A 17,927-nucleotide genomic window follows, 5' to 3' on the forward strand; every position below is an offset into this window, starting at 1 on the left:
ACAAAAAATCCCAATATGTTTAAGTTTAAAATTAAACAGACGCTAACTTCCCCTTCTTAAGAGCATAAGAACATAAGCAAGTTTACAAACGAGTGGAGGCCATTTGGCCCATCTTGCTCATTTGGTTGTTAGTAGGTTATTGATCCCAGAATCTCATCAAGAAGCTTCTTGAAGGATCCCAGGGTGTCAGCTTCAACAACATTACTGGGGAGTTGGTTCCAGACTCCAACAATTCTCTGTGTAAAAAAATGCCTCCTATTTTCTGTTCTGAATGCCCCTTTATCTAATCTCCATTTGTGACCCCTGGTCCTTGTATCTTTTTTCAGGTCGAAAAAGTCCCTTAGGTTGATTATTATTATTATTATTATTTTTATTATTATTTATTTCTTAGCAGACACCCTTATCCAGGGCGACTTACAATCGTAAGCAAATACATTTCAAGTGTTACAATACAAGTAATACAATGAGAGCAAGAAATACAATAACTTTTGTTCAAGTGTGACAAACCACAATTCAATAATACAGCAGATAAGTGATAGTTACATCAGGATGTGATTAAATACAAAGTACTACAGGTTAAACACTTGGCAGATTACAGTATTCTGAATTACAGGATTAAATGCAGTAAAATAGGGGGCAGATAAGAGCAAAATAAAGCACATTTACATGAAGGGTGATAGTGTCCCAGGATACAAACAGAGGAGTTCTACAGGTGATATTGTCGATGCCTTTTAGAATTCTGAAAGCTTGAATCAGATCGCCGTGTAGTCTTCTTTGTTCAAGACTGAACAGATTAAATTCTTTTAGCCTGTCTTTTAAAATAATTCTGGTCGGTCTTCTTTGCACTCTTTCTGGAGCAGCAGTATCCTTTTTGTAGCGAGGTGACCAGAACTGAGCACAATATTCTAGATGAGGTTTTACTAATGCATTGTAAAGTTTTAACATTAGTTCCCTTGATTTGAATTCAACACTTTTCACTATGTATCCAAGCATTTTGTTGGCCTTTTTTTATAGCTTCCCCACATTGCCAAGATGAAGACATTTCTGCGTCAACATAAACTCCTAGATCTTTTTCATATATTCCTTCTTCAATTTCACTATCTCCCATATGGTATTTATAATGCACATTTTTATTACCTGCATGCAGTACCTTACACTTTTCTCTATTAAATGTCATTTGCCTTGTGTCTGCCCAGTTCTTAATGCTGTCTAGATGATTTTGAATGACCTTTGCTGCTGCAACAGTATTTGCCACTCCTCCTATTTTTGTGTCATCTGCAAATTTAACAAGTTTGCTTATTATACCAGAATCTAAGTCATTAATGTAGATTAGGAAGAGCAAAAGACCTAATACTGATCCCTGTGGTACTCCACTGGTTACCTCACTCCATTTTGAGGTTTCTCCTCTAATCAGTACTTTCTGTTTTCTACATGTTAACCACTCCCTAATCCATGTGCATGCATTTCCTTGAATCCATACTGCGTTCAGTTTGAGAATTAATCGAGAATTAATTGAGTAACCATTTCCACTGGGGGTTTAGTGATCCCACTCTCCAACCCTTTGTTAAGCATCACTTCATTTACCTCATAGAGGAGGGTTCTCCGTGAGTCAGAGGGGACCCCCGGCCAAACCCCTCCTTTAGCCTGCATGATCCCTTGTCTTCTTCTCTTTCAGGTTCTGATGTCTCTATTTATGTGAGGGCCCCAAACGGCGGAACCCCTCTTGTTTGTCGGGTCTCCTCAAAGATGGTGACCCCTCTCCTGTTTGTCGGGTCTCCTCAGTGACAGAACCCCTTCTATTATGTTGGGCTTTTGAAGAGGCGGAACACCCCGCTCTATATGTTCTAACATTTACTAACTTTGTTTTTTTTTTCCGGTTCACGAGCCTCTTCGTATGTTTGGTAACCTCAAAGACGGTGCCCCTCTTTGTATGTCGAGTCACCTCAAAGACGATGGCCCCCCTGTTTGTCAGGTCTCCTCTGCATATGTTAAAGAGTCCGAACCTCTTTTATGTGTTAATATTACTAATCAATGTTTTTCTTTCTGGTTCACGAGCCTCTTCGTATGTCAGGTCATCTCAGAGACGGTGACCCCCCTCCTGTTTGTCGGGTTTCCTCAATGACGGAGCCCCTCTTTATATGTTAAACGTTACTAACTTTATGTCTTAAAACATCACAGCAGGTGGCCTTGTTCCACCCCGTGAATCACAAGTGATGCTGAGCTGGCAGCATCATTAATCAGAAGCTGACTAACCACTGGAGTTCCTCCTCCACCTCTCAAGGTCAGGATTCCCTGAAGTCGGTTTCTCTAGCTGAATGTAATGCTACAGCCCAGATGAGCCCCACTGCTGCCTTACACTGCACAAACAAGACAGCCTGCATTTCATATAGCTCCTATCCACCATGTAATGTTGGCTCTGTGATTCAAACTGAGGGCCTTCACAATGTATTAACATTAAGAAAGCATACTCATAATGTTGAATTATGTAACAGCAAATCTGCACTGAATGTATTTTATTTTTTTAATACATCGGTTTCATTTTTTGTAGATTTTTTTTTTTTTAGACGAACAATTATTATTATTATTTTTTTTTTTAACATGAGCCAAATACAGACGGCAGCATGGAATATTTTACACCAGAGGTATTAATTGTATTCATGGAGCCTTATGTTGGTGTATCACTGTTTCCCCTGCATGTTTATTAATGTTGATTTGAGAGGACTATGATCTGGTATTCTGTTTATGTCACTGCACCGGTGTAAATACAGTTTTCAGTCACATTTTGGTTTACTGATATATAATACTGAAAATCACTAAATCGGGTAAATAAAAATAACGTAAGTATCATATATAAATCTAGCAAGGCTTGATAGAAAATCCCCAGTTGCTTGACCAAGGTCTTTCAGTAAATCCAAATACCCAAATTGAATTACTCCGCAGTATTTTATGGTCATACATCCATTATACTGCATGTCATCTGTGTTATTAGCTTCACTACAACTGATTGGTATTCCCAGCCTCATACAACAGACCTGCTGTTTATGATGTCATTTGAATTTCAAAGTGGCAACCTTCTCAATATCATCACTGAGATCAGACAGGCTGTGCAAGCTGTTTCTTTAATCTCCCCTGTCATTTCTTCTGTACAGTACATGCAAGCCTACTTTTACTGATTTTCCATTCACATTTTAGTTTGCATTCAATGTGACATTTTAATACAGGAGTTCATGGCGTTGTAATTATTATTTGAAAACCTGCAGCACAAAAGAAACACACAGACCAGATGTCCCCAATATGATAAAGGATTAAAGTAGTATGTGTACACATCAACTTGTTCCATATCTTAATTAATACTTATTCTGGAGTTTTGATGTTTTTAGATCATGATAACTGCTGAAATCTAATAACAGCACATATGTGAATCACAGTGCATACTGTACACCTCTATTGCTACAAAATACAGTAAACTGCACCATGAACCAGTAGTCTCCAAACACTGGTTCCATGTCTTTTTTTCCCCAGTGTTTATCATTTAAAACCAAACATCATAAACCCTAATAATGTCCATGCAACAAATGTGTGCTGAAAGACAGACAGTGGTCCCCTGGACAGATATTGGTTGCAAACTGGTATCCATCTACTTAAGACCAATTGCCTCTTTAACTAGGGGGTCTGAAGCATGTACAGTAAAGAACTGCGGTTAGGCCACTCCCCAGGTGGGCTTGTGCATGTTAATTTAGCCTGTCCAATATTTTGAAAGATATAAATGCCACTATCTCTCATCCAATTTAATGCCCTGCTGTTTGCAGTGTTATGGTATATTATAAATAATGGAAACTATCTTGTTTGCCTAAAATAAATTATAATTATGAATATAAAGTATAACATAATCAGGTAATGAGGCAAAAAAAACTTCTTATTTTCTTTTATCATTTGGAACAGGTATTGCAATAAATACAGGTAATGCTTTTATGGCTGCATCAGTCTACTCTTTAATATTCTGTAAAAAAAAGTTACATACTGTAATCTAATTTCTCTGCCAAATCTTTTTTTTCTGCTTCTGTTGTAAGGCCCTCCTTGTACCTCCATCATTGACTGGGAAAGGTCATTAAATATCCACCAGCTCAAATCCAGCTGCAGTTCCCAGTACCAGCAAATAAGATGCACAATCTTATTCTACTGGGAAATGAAGAGATTAAATGATATGTGCCTCATTAAAGTTTCATGTGTTTAAATTGTATTTAGCTGTGGGGATTAGGCTGTCTGACATGTAACAGAATAACATTCATGTTCTTGATTTAATCAGAAAGGACAAAAACAATCTATAAAACAACCGAGATCAAGATTGTGTAAGTAAGAACCTTCAGCCTGGTTTGTTACTGGCTAGATTCCTATCCTCAAATCTAATGGATAGCAGTGACCGTGCCTAACTTCATCTCAATCCCTTCCAAAGACCCTTCATTAGATATTTAGAAGAAGTAAAAAAGGACGTTTCTTGCAGGATATGATGACTGTAGAGGATTGTGAATTTAAGATGTACCCTAACTTAAACACTGTAGGCTGGTTGATGCAGTACAGTACAGTTTCACCCTACTTGGATAATTTACAAATTAACCTGATTTCTAATCAGATGAAAAATATAATACTGATGTACATTTTCAGCACATTTTAGAATATTTTAGTACTAAATATTCCACTATGTTGGTAGGACTGCATTAGCCAAACCAATGCAGACTCCTCCTGCTTTTCTGAGAATACAAACAGAACACAACATTCAATGACATAGTTAGAAAATCCCTAAGTTTACAATGTGGTCTCAGTCAGGTCATGGCAGTCAAACCCACAGATACCGTATGTGCAACATATTGTGAAAAGCAGTGGCCTTAATTAATCGTAAACTTATACTTTTGTCTATATTTACATTGTTCAACTGACTGCCAAAGAAATGGCTTGTACTGTATTGTAGCCAAGCACTGGGCGGGACTTGATTAATGATTCAGATGTCATTTCCGGCGGGTCAGACAGAGATTTGAGTCGGACAAAGCTCAGGTGGGTTGTTTTTGGTTTACAGTACGTGAAAAGCGAGGGTTAACTGTAAGACTGTAGTGATTTTACATTTTTCATTAATATATTTGAAAAACAGCAAAACAACAACTCGCCTGTGGACATATTTTTGAAAAACATACTGAAAAATCCAAGGAAAAAATAACGTTTATTTTTAATGTTGGGCTAGTACAGCTACGGTTTATATGAATATAGAAACAAAAAAGTTACTAGTATTTCTCTAAAACGTTTTTTTTTTCTCCCAGAATCTCATGGTATTTTAAAATTCTTTTTCGTTTTGAGTTGCAGTTTTTAACCTAAGAACATAAGAAGAACATAAAAAAGTTTACAAAGGAGAGGAGGCCATTCGGCCTATCTTGCTCGTTTGGTTGTTAGTAGCTTATTGATCTCAGAATCTCATCAAGCAGCTTCTTGAAGGATCCCACGGTGTCAGCTTCAACAACTGCATGTTGTTTAAGTAAACGTCAGCCTCGCATTCTTGAAAATGCTGTTGAATGACAGGGATACAGCGACACCTGGCGTAGATGTTGTTTACTGTACGGTACAATTACTATATTTTTTTGTAATTAAAAACTACAGCATTATTGATTTGGGAAGCTAGGGCTCAGTTCAACTGAGGCTAAAAGTTTTTTTTTTTTTTTTTTTTTTTTTTGTACATATTCCTTACCATTACAAAATAAAATTGAACAAATAACATTGTGTAAAGAAATAATTACTGACCGTTTAAGCTTACCTTTTTTTTTTTTTTTTAATTAAGTATTATTTGGATTTATCAAAGGATTTGACAGCTTGTCATCACATTCACACCCTTTTTGTTCAGATCTATATTTTGCTACACTTTTCAACAGACCAGTTTCAACAGCTCAATACCTCCTTGGTTGGATTGATGTTTCAACATTGTATTGCATGCTAATTAGTTGAATAACATTGAAATAAACGCAAGTACTTGTGGGGACCATTGTGTAAATAAGGTTGTGTGTATAATGCTTTGCTTGACAATAAAAATAATAATAATAATTAAAAAAAAACACTGTTTCTGCAAACAGCACATGCTGACTGATTCTTCTTTCAAGAAGATCTGTGCAGTAAGTTTGCTGACCACATCTGTATGTTTGAGGACAACTAGTAGCAAATGCTGAGCCATGTGTGCTAAAGTGAATATTTCAACTGTTACACATAATACAAATGTAAAGGTTCCGTGTCATACTATAAAGTCGGTACTCAAAATAAAGGCCCAGGCTTTTGCAACAAGAAAGAAATTCCTATGATGAGCCTGATTATGAAGTATGTTTCCATTATGAACAGATAATTTGGTTTGTTTATTATGAGGGTAAAAAGTGCTTTTGTTTAGCCTCATTCGTGCGGTTATTGAATAAATAATAATGTTTTTATATTATTAATAATCAAATAAATAATACTGTAGTCACAATCTAAATAGACGTTTGCATAAATCCATACTACATAAATATTCAAATTCTAAAATGTTAAGATTAAAAAAAACAAAAAAAACAAAGCTGTAAACATACAGTAAATATATGTTTATTTACGTTTAAAAATGTATAGGGGTACCCGAGTGGCTCACCTGGTAAAAGCACAGCCACGTGGTGTGCAGGGTGAGTCATACACTGCAGGTTTGTCACTGGTCTTCGCTGGAGATTCTGGAGTGTCGCAGTGGCTTAGGCGGGCCTGTGGGTTAGGGAGGCAAAAATGTCAGGGACTGCTTCTCCTCATCGTGGTACAACGAACCCTTTTGATCAGGCACCCAGTGAGCTCAGAGCGGACACCGGCTAGCTTGCTGACATCCGCTCTCGAGTTCCTGGGTGTAAAAGGGGAAGCTGGCTCGGTCGTGGGATCTGAAGACGCCACTGAACCTTCGGATCGCCTGAGCTGTGTGAGGAATTGCTGCAGTGAGGGGAAAAAATAATTGGACATTTCAAATTGGGGAGAAAATTGGGGGCACACTAAGTAAAAAATAAAAAATGTATTAACAGGTTTCTTTTTTTTTTTTTAAGTTTTGGTAGACTGACAGTGAACCAACTTTGTGGAGTATTATGGAGGATGGTATAGAGATGCTTCTTCTGGACGAGCCCACAAGGTTTTTACTGAGTCATGAGCCAAATCCCCGCTTGAACATGTTAATAGGTGGAACACTTACTAGTGTCTATGGATTATGGGCAATGTTTGCATTACCTGGATTCCGGAAAGTGCCATTTAAGTTAAAGGTACTCAGATCTTAGTATTGTACTGTTGGAGTAGTCTAATCTAATATAACATTTTAAACTGTACTTTATTTTGTATTGGTAAAACCTGCCATTGTGACTACCATAGATAAAAGCAGTCGTCTGTATTCTATAAGGTGTGGTTTTCTACATTACGATTCTTTACGTTACGATTATAGCTCCCCACTGTGCTATTTCATGCCAGCTAAGTGACTGACTACCAAAACTGTGACTGTAGTATAGATATCAGGACCAAGGCCCCTTTTACTAAAGAAAAATAATACAAATGTTTAATTAAAGTATGTTCAACCATTTTGTCTGCCAAAAACATTTGACAGGATTAGTCGGGATTCCAGCCATTTTTACTAGTCAATACGATTTTCTTCCTGTAATTCATTAATGTAATTGACTGTGGTAAGCTGTTGAAGATATCATAACAAAGAGGTCAGCCATAGAGGTCAGCCTGGGTATTCTTATCAATTCTTCTGTTGGTAAGACAGATCGCTGCATGTAGTTCATGCTTAGGGATGTTGGTAAGCATACACATTGTTTTGTACTTGTAATTGGGTAAAGAATAAATAATCACCAGGTAATAGGTTGCTATTTGATTTAAAAGATAAATTACTTAAAACTGTCAATGCTGTATAGGTACCATTTGTACCTTCAAGTAAGGTACAGACACGGAATGTAATGAAACTTCTGGAGGGACGCAAAGGAAGGCTGGCTGATCTTGGATCTGGGGATGGAAGGCTGGTAAGTCCTTACACCAGACAATAGCACTCCTCTTTGGTTTTAATGCAAACTTAATGTCTATGCAATAATATACTTCACAGAGATAAGTGATTGCCAAATTATGTCTGTGGTTCCTGAACGTCTGTGAGCTTAAAAAACCCACAACATTTTAATATCGAGCAAGTGGTCACTGCACTGCTTGTCAGTGTTATTGAAGCCCAAAGCAGATGCACACATATTTTTTTTTTACTGTTACAAAACATGGATACAAAAGAGAACACTTCATCTGTTTAGAACTCCAGCCTGCCAGAATATTGCTTTCAGACCTGTAACTGTTTAATACCTACTGTGCTCCCTCGGGTGTGTTTTTAGATGTGAGGTAAATCAACATGCCTGAACAAAAAGGGGTCTAATTCAGTATGTCGTGCCGTACACACATACAGAATTCCAAACTCACTGGTCTTGCATCATTAACAGAAATATACTGAATGTGTGTTCTAGTGACAAGTTATTTGCATTCAGATATGTATATTGTATATTATATTGAATTAGATGATCTTATACCACAGTGAACTATGTACAAAATAAATATATTTTTTCAGAGTATAGCAAACGCACCAGCAAACAGTTTTTTCCACAAATATGAGTTCTTGGTGTTGGTATAAGACCATCCAATTTATAGGATGAAACAGTTATGTGATGATTTATAAGGACATCCAATTTATAGTATTAAAAAAAAGTTCAGGTGATTTGTAGTTTTTAGAGAACAAGACTGAAGAATACCAGCAGCAAATGTACTGTATTTATTAAAGCAATTACTCATTACTGACTAGATATGTTTTCCATGTACCTCTTTCCAGAAATGGCAACTCAATAGAGCATAAAGCTAAGCCCAGCATATTTCTTTAAGTGAACAATTTTGTCTTTGGAGAAGAGCTGCTAAAATATAATCAAAGACTAGGGTACGCAATATATTTGAAAACTTTAGGAGGCAAAAAGATGATTTTGACTCTTTTTGGTGAAAATTTTACTTTATTTTTTCTTTTGTTTAAAAAATTAATTACACCAGAAACACTTGTCAAATTGTAGGGTTCATTGCAGACTTGTAGGACTTTAGTGTGGAACTCGGACTCAAGTCGCATTTTTCATGACTCGGACTCGGACTCGAGTCACGGCCGCAAAAGACTCGGGCTCGACCTTGTGCGACTTGGACTCGAACATTTGGGCTCCGTGACTCGGAGATATTAACAACGAGTCCTTTTTTATTTTCTATTACACAAATAATATTACAGTTACTAGGAAACTGCACAATAAAAACCCACCCAACAAAACATCCAATCACTGGTTAGCCCTGTTGTCTTTGCAGCCAATCATAGTAAGAATGAGAAATTGGAAGCGAAGGGTTGTTGCATAAACACATGACCACACAAATCCAACTCAAACCATCACAGACCAAGTTTTTTTTTTCCTCTTTTGCATTAAGTTTTATAAGGAATACATAATGTAAACAAGTAAGTAATTATTTGGCTTTTAACAAGCCTTTCTCTTTATTACTTTAAACCGTTTTCTAAGTTTTTTTGAGCTCCCTGAATCTCCTGGAATATAATGTATTTGTTTGCACTGAAAACAGTAGAACATTGGTCAACTTAAATGAGTTTACTGAAAACAAAAACGAATGAAAAAATGTATAATCATATAAATTATAATCATACTTTTAGAGCTTCTTAATTCATGTCAGAAAGTCGCTGTGTGATTAAATATTCTGTGCTTTACTTTTAATCTCCACTTGTTCCCAGCACACACCATCACTGTTTGCAAGAAACGTCAACAAAGTCATCTGGCAAATTCAGTGTAAACCTAGGTAGTAAAGTCTCAAGTCGAAAATTGCAGACCGTCAAACAGGCAGATATATCAGACTGATATCACAGAAGGACTGATTGATAGCAAAAAAAAGAACGACTTATAACTTAATACCACTTAATTTACCAAAATTGCAGCGTCAACTTAGAAATCTTTTTTTCCATTATGAACCTACACAAAGGGGAAATACATAAATTTGTAAACTTGATTGCTTTTCTGCAAAGGAGAATCCGCCCCTAGCCAATACATCATCAGCAAGTTCATAAAAGCTCAGTGTGTTATTCTTTCATGTCGCTTTTTGTTTCGGCCTCCTTCCTCCCCAGCCACCACCTCGCAGCGTGCCTCGTCCTGGGGTGAGGTGGCTCTTAGCCATTTCCTATCTGCGGCACTGGGATGCATGTAATGGTTCATGTATTTCCAGCCGGCCTCGCGCAGGTAGCTGTCGGGCACCCACGGACGAGGCCTCCGGCCAAATTTATCTTTCACTCGGGCCCTGCGTGCCCACCACAGTCATCGGGCCCTGAGTGCCCTTCACAGTTCATAAATCATCCGCAATTGTAATCATCATCATTCATTCATTGCCTTTCATTCATGGCGGATTCTCCTTGCTGAAATATGTTTTTGTGTAAAAGAAAAGAAAAAATACATTATCTGAAATCAAATGAAGTGAAGCACAATCTTGTAAATGCATCATTGTATTACAGACTTAATAAAAGTGCAAATGCAATGAAAGTGAAACATAACGTTACTGTTTTGCAAAACAAATAATAAAAATAGTACTTTTACATCTTTTTTATTGAATGTATCATATTTTCCAGTCTTACGTAGTTTTTAATATAATTTATCACATTTTCCCACCATTAAGAACATAGTAGGTGAATATTTATCATATGCAATGCATTGGGTCTTGTACATTTTTTTTTTACTTTGTGGTGGAATTCTCGTGAATTGTTTTTTTCTTTTTAGAGAAATTGATTGTCTGTTTCCAGTTTGTTTGCAAAAAAAGAATGTATAATGAATGGTAAATGTACCTCTGTTTGACAACAGGAAAACACCCATCAGATTGCAATTGATTGCACCTGTACCAAAATCTGACTACGTACCACTTTCTGACATTACACGGGTCACGTTTTGGTATGTGTACCACATTCTGACAATGTACCACATTTTGACACAAAGTGAAAAACAACATCCACAAACTTGAACTTGAAGTTTATCTATAAACTTCAGGTACATTCAAACAGTATTCCAGTTCCAAAAGAAAAGAAGATAGTGACAGACAAGTTGAAAAAGGCATGAAAATAGAATAATCTAGCTAGAAATAAATTGAAATAATTTTTTTGTATTTTTATTTTTGTATTATTTGTGCATTTTTATCAGACAGTGTCCGTTAGGTAAACTGGTCCCCCACTATTACCACTAGTTTAAAGAAAATTGATTTGAGTTTGTTTCAAGGACTCAGACACGGACTCAAGACTCGAAGTCAAGGACTCGTGACTCGGACTTGGACTCGAATGATAGCGACTCTGACTTGTGCCCTGATGACTCGGGACTCGGGACTCAGACTCGAGGTTTGAGGACTTGACTACAAGTCTGGTTCATTGATAAAAAATGATACTGTTTAAACTAAAAGGGTTGAAGTTCAGACACCATCAGGTTATACCAGTGTGCTTTCTCAAAATTATTCCATGATACAGTACTTTTCTTACAGAATTGAAATTTACATAGACAAATACCTCTACCTTACTCCTGCCTGTAGTATTTTATAGAAATAAATATAATCTACATGGCCTTAATGGGTACAGCATGTTGTATTTGTGTATTTATAGACACAGCTAAAATAAGTGTTTTTGTAATTCTCAAGTATACTTGGAATTTCTGTTCTATCAAAATAAAAGCAGGTTACAGTGCTCACTCATTACAAGGTGGACTTCATACTACGAGTCTCCATTAAATATATGCAACAGTATAATTTCTGATTTTGTGGTATGTTGTTTCTTTTTTTGCTAGGTCATTAATGCCGCGTCCATGGGGTTTCAAAGTACAGGCTTTGAGATAAACTCTGTTCTCTTAGCCTATGCCAGAATTCAAGCGAGGTGGAAGAGAATTCCATCTAGTGAGGCCAACTTTGTAAACAAGGACTTCTGGAGGGTACTGATTATACTAACTGGAGTTTTTTATTCATATTTGTAATTGAATTATAAAGTCCTGCCAGTTATTTAAATTCTCCCCTTATCATAGTTAATTTGCATGCTAATTTGTTGCGCCTTTCCCTTGCTTATACTGCACATTCACCTGCTGGTATATTACCATGTTTGTTTGTTTTTTTACCATACATTGCCATACTTACCTGTGATTTACCGTTCTTTAAGAACTAGCTCAAAATCAAGATTTGAAATTGTTCCTGAATTACTAGTATGATGCCCCAGTACTGTACCAAATTGGTATTGAAGATGGTGGATAACATTAACTAACAAACACACAACCAACAGGAAATCACATGTGACCAAAGAGTAAAAGTAATGCAACATGTGGTTAATGAATAGACTAGGGGGGTGCATTTCACCTCTGAAGGCCTGGGTTTGAACAAGTTTGGTTTTAATCTGGCTCTTATTTTAGTCCCTAACACACTAATCATACTTGGTAACTTTGTTGACAACCTAACAAAGAAATCACCAGTATTACTCCTGTACCCCCAAAAAGCACCTGAAGCACTCCCACGTGCAATGTGTAGAACCTCAAATATCACAATCATTTATTACACCATATAAACTGAACTTTTCTTGTCCTCGTAGACAGATCTGTCAAGATACAATAATGTGACAGCTTTTCTATCGCCAAGTACGGTAAGTTACATGTTGTGGACTATATTTATAAAACATTAGCTAAATAGTAACAACATGGAACAGCAAAGCATTTACTGTCATAGTGCTTTATGAATATGAAAAAAAGGTGAACTACCATACTTTTGATGGGACTGTAGTGAAGACTTTAGTATGTGATAATGATTTACCTGTGAATTCAAACTTGGGCTCAAACACTACTTAATGTTCTGTACAGTATCAGTTTATATGCTTAGTACATTGTTCAGACATAATAGTGTACTGCATAGTATTATTATCTTGAAACTTGCTTGTGATAATTTTGCATACTTAGCTGAAGAACAGCCTTAAAAAAATATCTTTCTTGCCAAAACCACAAGCTGTGGAGCAAAAAAGAAGGCATATAAAAAACAGAAGTAGATGAAGTGATGTTATCTCAGAGTTAATAATGTCATCTTAAAGAGTAAGTAGCATCGCCACGTGTTGCTACATCTGTTTAAATAACTTACCTGTCATTTTTCTTTTTATTGTTAACATTTAACATTTACACATGCACAAGTCATGACAGTTTTCCTCACAACGTGTTTGCCGTACTTTTCAGGAAATGCATTGCTATGCATTTTTCAAACTTTTAGATGATTTTATGACTTCAGCAGAAATAAGCTGGACTAATTGCATTGGAGTCTGCACTGATGGAGCCTCAGCCCCAGAAAGCATTCTGGCGTGCAAAAAATTAAAGCTATTTGCACACATTGCTTTTATCACCAAGAGGTGCTTGCTGCGAAAGATATTGAACCAAATCTTCACAGTGTTCTTAACAAAGCGGTAACACTCGTTACTTTTATGAAATCCAGAGCAACAAACTCCAGGTGTTTTGCTGCACTTTGTGAGGAAGTGGGCCCAGAGAACCATTCCTTGCTCATCCACAGAGAGGTGAGATGGCTACTCAAGGCAGAATGCTTACCAGTATATTTAATCTCAAGGAAGAGTTATATACTTTCTTAGCCGATAAGAAACCTGAACCTGCCGAAGTGCTGAAAGATGACAAACTGGGTTAACTCATAGACATATTCAGTGAAATGAATAAGCTGAATAAAGCTATGCAAGGTGGGATCACTCATTTTATTGCCCAGCTTGAAAGAATGGCAGCGCATCTGTCTGATCTACTCAACAAATGTAATACAGTACTTACTTTCCTGTACTCACGACAGAACGAACCCCTGCTCTAAATCACTGCAGGAAGATCGATAAAAAAAATGTTAAAAAATTAACAAGTAGTGCTCTGTCTTTTCTGTTCCGTACCAAACCATGTATCGTTATTGCTGTGTTACCTGTTTGACAATGTGGGCAATAATCCTGACACTATCAGTGCATACAGAGGCCATTTTGAAAAGAGCTTTTAAACATACTTTAAAGTTATAAGTGTAAAAAGCTGTCAAGATGTTAACAATGAAAAGAAAAATTACAGGTAAGTTATTTAAACAGTTGACGTTATTAATATCAATTTAAAAAGAACCCAGTAGGTGTGTTGACACTCTTGATGACTATTTTTAATTGTGTATCTCTCAGTCTAGTCATGACCGGTTTAGCCTTGCAATTGTGGTATACATTCTGTCCAAATTTCGATGTGACTTTTTATCTTCTGATCTGATCTGCAAAGTGTGAAAAACAAACTGAAAATATCGAACTCATTGTTACAGATCACGTGAGTAAGTTTGCTGGAGGATGCCAAATTAGATGAGGTTTGAAGATATTTTTTCTTGCCATTGCATATGCATCTGTTTAGCTAGGTTGTGCACATGCATACTATATACAATTTTGACTGGTCTACACCCCAACCCAGAACATCTTTAGAGGGACATGGCGAATAATTGTAATCAAGCCCTTACTTTTGTTCTGTGCGTTTATGCGAGTGAATCGTTTGTCTTGCTGCTTTTTAAATTGACTTTAACCGGTGCCAATAGCATGAACAGTCAATGGATAAAAATAACGTTATTAAATGTTAAGTACTTCACTTTACATATAGTGCTGTGGTTTTTGATAGTTTCAAATGTAAAGGTCAGTCAGCCAGAATGTACTGCAAAGGCAACACCTCCTATCCAAAATGCTAATGGCCAGGGGTTACTGTGTTGTGCAGAGTTTGTTTTAAAAATAATTCTGCTCTGATCAGCATGTGTCGCTTTACTTTTGTGGTGTGATGTAGCTGAATGTATTTATTTATTTATAAATATTTATATGTACTTAAATATTTGTATTTACCCGTAATTGTGTAAAATACAGACCTACCCACCTGGTGTTCTGTTGTTTGATATTTTTTACAACCAAAACATTAAACACTGATAAAAGGTTTATTTTTTTTTTCCAGCATATTGATACATGGAGAGGTCAGTGCACTTGTGCTGGGCACTGAAAATATTAATATACTGTATAATGTAAATCAATCTAAAACCACAATGAAGTAATTGTAATGTGTTTATTATAAAAATTGGATAAAATCCAGGGCACAAATAATACATGTGTTATCATCGTACTTAAAATATATATATAATTTGGAGACCGACCGTTCCTGAAGGGACTATACAATTGAAGGGTTACTATGAGTAGGAAACAAAGTTGTCGTTAGTTAAATATGACCTCTGTGATTGTGAAACAAAAAACAGTTCTCAGCTCTCTAGAACTAGCGGTTACAAGGTTTAAAAGCAGCCATGTTGTCGCTATGTATATTGAGGGTGCATTATCCCCTTTCTGGTCTTGGCAGCTTGCCTATACAGTTTTTCTGTTATATAAATAAATAAAGAGGTTATCAGCATTGTAATAGCAATATGCATGTTTTAAGAGCAATAATATCTTAACAATAGTAACAATTATATCACAGTAAACCAATAAATTAAACACCTGCATCTTTAGATGGTATATCTATTGCTCTGTATATCCCTATATCTTATAACAGTATCTGTATAAATTGCAGATAAATGTCTGGTTCTCTTTCACAGATGGAACCTCTGGAGGTAAAGCTAGTGTCAGAGCTACCAGACGATGCCAGAGTGATTGTGTGTCGCTTCCCTTTCCCTCACTGGAAACCCACAAGCTCTGAAGGCACAGGGCTGGATCAGGTTTGGGCATATGATGTACAGAGTGTCCGGAATCGCCCTACACAAAATGTAAAGATTTAGGGATGTATTCAGAAAAGTGAAGTGTGTAATGGCAATTAGCTCATCTGGAAACTGTATCATGTTTAGCAACTGTATGAGACTGTAAGTTGTCATATACTAATGCACACTTATTTTTCATTAATTCAACTCTCGAATTATTAAGTAATCAAGACTTAAATAAAAGTATTCTCTTACCCCAAGGTTGCAATGTTACTGTCTCTTGTAAATACATAATAATTCATCATTTATGTCCAGTCTAATGGGCACTAATAGAATAAATTCAATTCTATTTGTGCCCATAGCTTTATATGTTTCAGTTGGATTTTAACTAGCGGTTACTGTGCTGATTTGGACTGTGAATGATTGCGTTCCTTCATTCACAGACTGTAACTCATGAGTTAAAGAGTGGTTACTCAAAGTATTTATAAACCTTGACAGTCATGAAACTTCCTCTTTTAACAACACTCTAGAACATTTTCATGATTATCAAACTATTTTATTTATAGAAAGCATTCTCAATAATTCATGTTTTAAAGCTTTGTGCATATGGCCCGTTGTTTCATTTCTCGTTTCTGTTAGAAGCTAGGCAAATCTATCCTGTCCTATAACTCTTTTGAAATATAGTACCGCTTGTGTTAACTATTTGTGCACTAGGATTGGGTTTAATATCGAGAATGTGGTCTTTGATAACCAGCCATCAATAAATATCAGGTTCATTCTGATCAGGGCAAATGTAAATGTCATCCTCTTTCCTGCCATCGTCAACTTCATCAGCATCTGCAGCAGCAGCAGGGTATTGGTAGTTACAGTAAATACTACATCCCTCATTTCCATAAATAGGGTCATCATCAGGTTGACTGCAGATAAAGAAATTGGTTTCAGCAGGATCACCCTGCGTGTAGATCTCTATAGGATTTCCACACTGCACAAATTCTGCTTCACTCTGCGTATACTGTGTTGATTTCTGCTCACAGGGCTGTTCAGTAGAGATGGGGAACCCAATGGTAACATTTTCATAATGTCTGTGAGTTATGACACTAGTCGCCTGGAAACTAGCTGGAGATGAGTTGTAAGCACCAAAAGCTCCCAGGGAAGAAGCATCGGATGTGTCCTGCGACAAGTACTTTTGAGCTGTGGTTGATTGGTAGGTATTGTTTTCCATGCTGGTCCTTGAACTGTGGAACACACTGGGAATCCATCTAAAATTGCGTTTCCAAAGGAAAAAGGCCAGGCTGCAAATTAGCAGTATTGAAACAATTATGGGTACATAGACTGCTATCAAATTAGTTTTGCTTTCGCTTGCCGCAGATATAGTGCTCACTGGTGTTTTAGTGGTGTTCATGATTTCCTTGATGGTTGTTCTGGTATGTCTTTCAGTGCTGGTAAATTATTTTAATTTTATTAATACTGTTACAAAGAAGTATTTAAAATGTTGTCCTTGTTCAAATGCAATTTTGCAAAGTTTGTAGAGCTTGTTAGAGCCTTTGGATAAAACAAGTTACAGTTCATGTGAGGAAGAACATCCCAATATGGAGGTTTCCTTCACATTCCACTCTTCAAGGGTCCCCCGGAATGAGGTTTCTAGGGTTTGTGTAGGATCTTGTAATACCACTTCTCTATAAAAACAAAGAAAAAGCATGGTCAAAATAAATGGCTAATTTAAACGGAGCTGTTCATTCATTCATTTATGTATATCTGCAGATCATTCCTGGGAGGACCCTCTGGCACAGTGTCCCTTTTTCAGTGGTGCTGTGTGGCAATAGAGATACCAGTAAGTTGAAATGTCAAAAAAATAACATACATCGACATAGATTTATGCATAAAGTGTTTCCTTCCATTGGCCCTTTTATAGTAACTTGAATGATGATTTTAGACTGTACAAATTAAAAGTCACTTTTTTTTGGGGGGGGGGGGGTATTTCAGTTCAGTATTCAGTAATATTGAGACAAACCTTTTTTTTCAGACTCAAACATTATATTTTGATTTATAATGTAAAATGTTTACAGTTTAATAAACATATAGTATAATTGTATAAAAAATATATAAATAAAGCTGGTCTCGTGAGGGTTCGTCTGTGT

The 17,927-nt window shown here is 36.5% G+C and overlaps 1 protein-coding gene across 1 annotated transcript; it reads left to right on the plus strand.

The window, feature by feature from the left end:
* Positions 1–5,010: 5,010 nt before the first annotated feature.
* LOC117399446 (ATP synthase subunit C lysine N-methyltransferase-like) lies at positions 5,011–17,130 on the plus strand. The gene is made up of 7 exons (XM_033998606.3): positions 5,011–5,049; positions 7,077–7,286; positions 7,932–8,036; positions 11,886–12,026; positions 12,671–12,721; positions 15,691–15,858; positions 16,824–17,130. The coding sequence occupies exons 2-7, from the start codon at positions 7,116–7,118 to the stop codon at positions 16,866–16,868; spliced, it is 681 nt and encodes a 226-aa protein (XP_033854497.1). The 5' UTR covers positions 5,011–5,049; positions 7,077–7,115; the 3' UTR covers positions 16,869–17,130.
* Positions 17,131–17,927: the final 797 nt, after the last annotated feature.

Source organism: Acipenser ruthenus, chromosome 2, assembly GCF_902713425.1.
Source record: "Acipenser ruthenus chromosome 2, fAciRut3.2 maternal haplotype, whole genome shotgun sequence".
NCBI classification, from domain to species: domain Eukaryota; kingdom Metazoa; phylum Chordata; class Actinopteri; order Acipenseriformes; family Acipenseridae; genus Acipenser; species Acipenser ruthenus.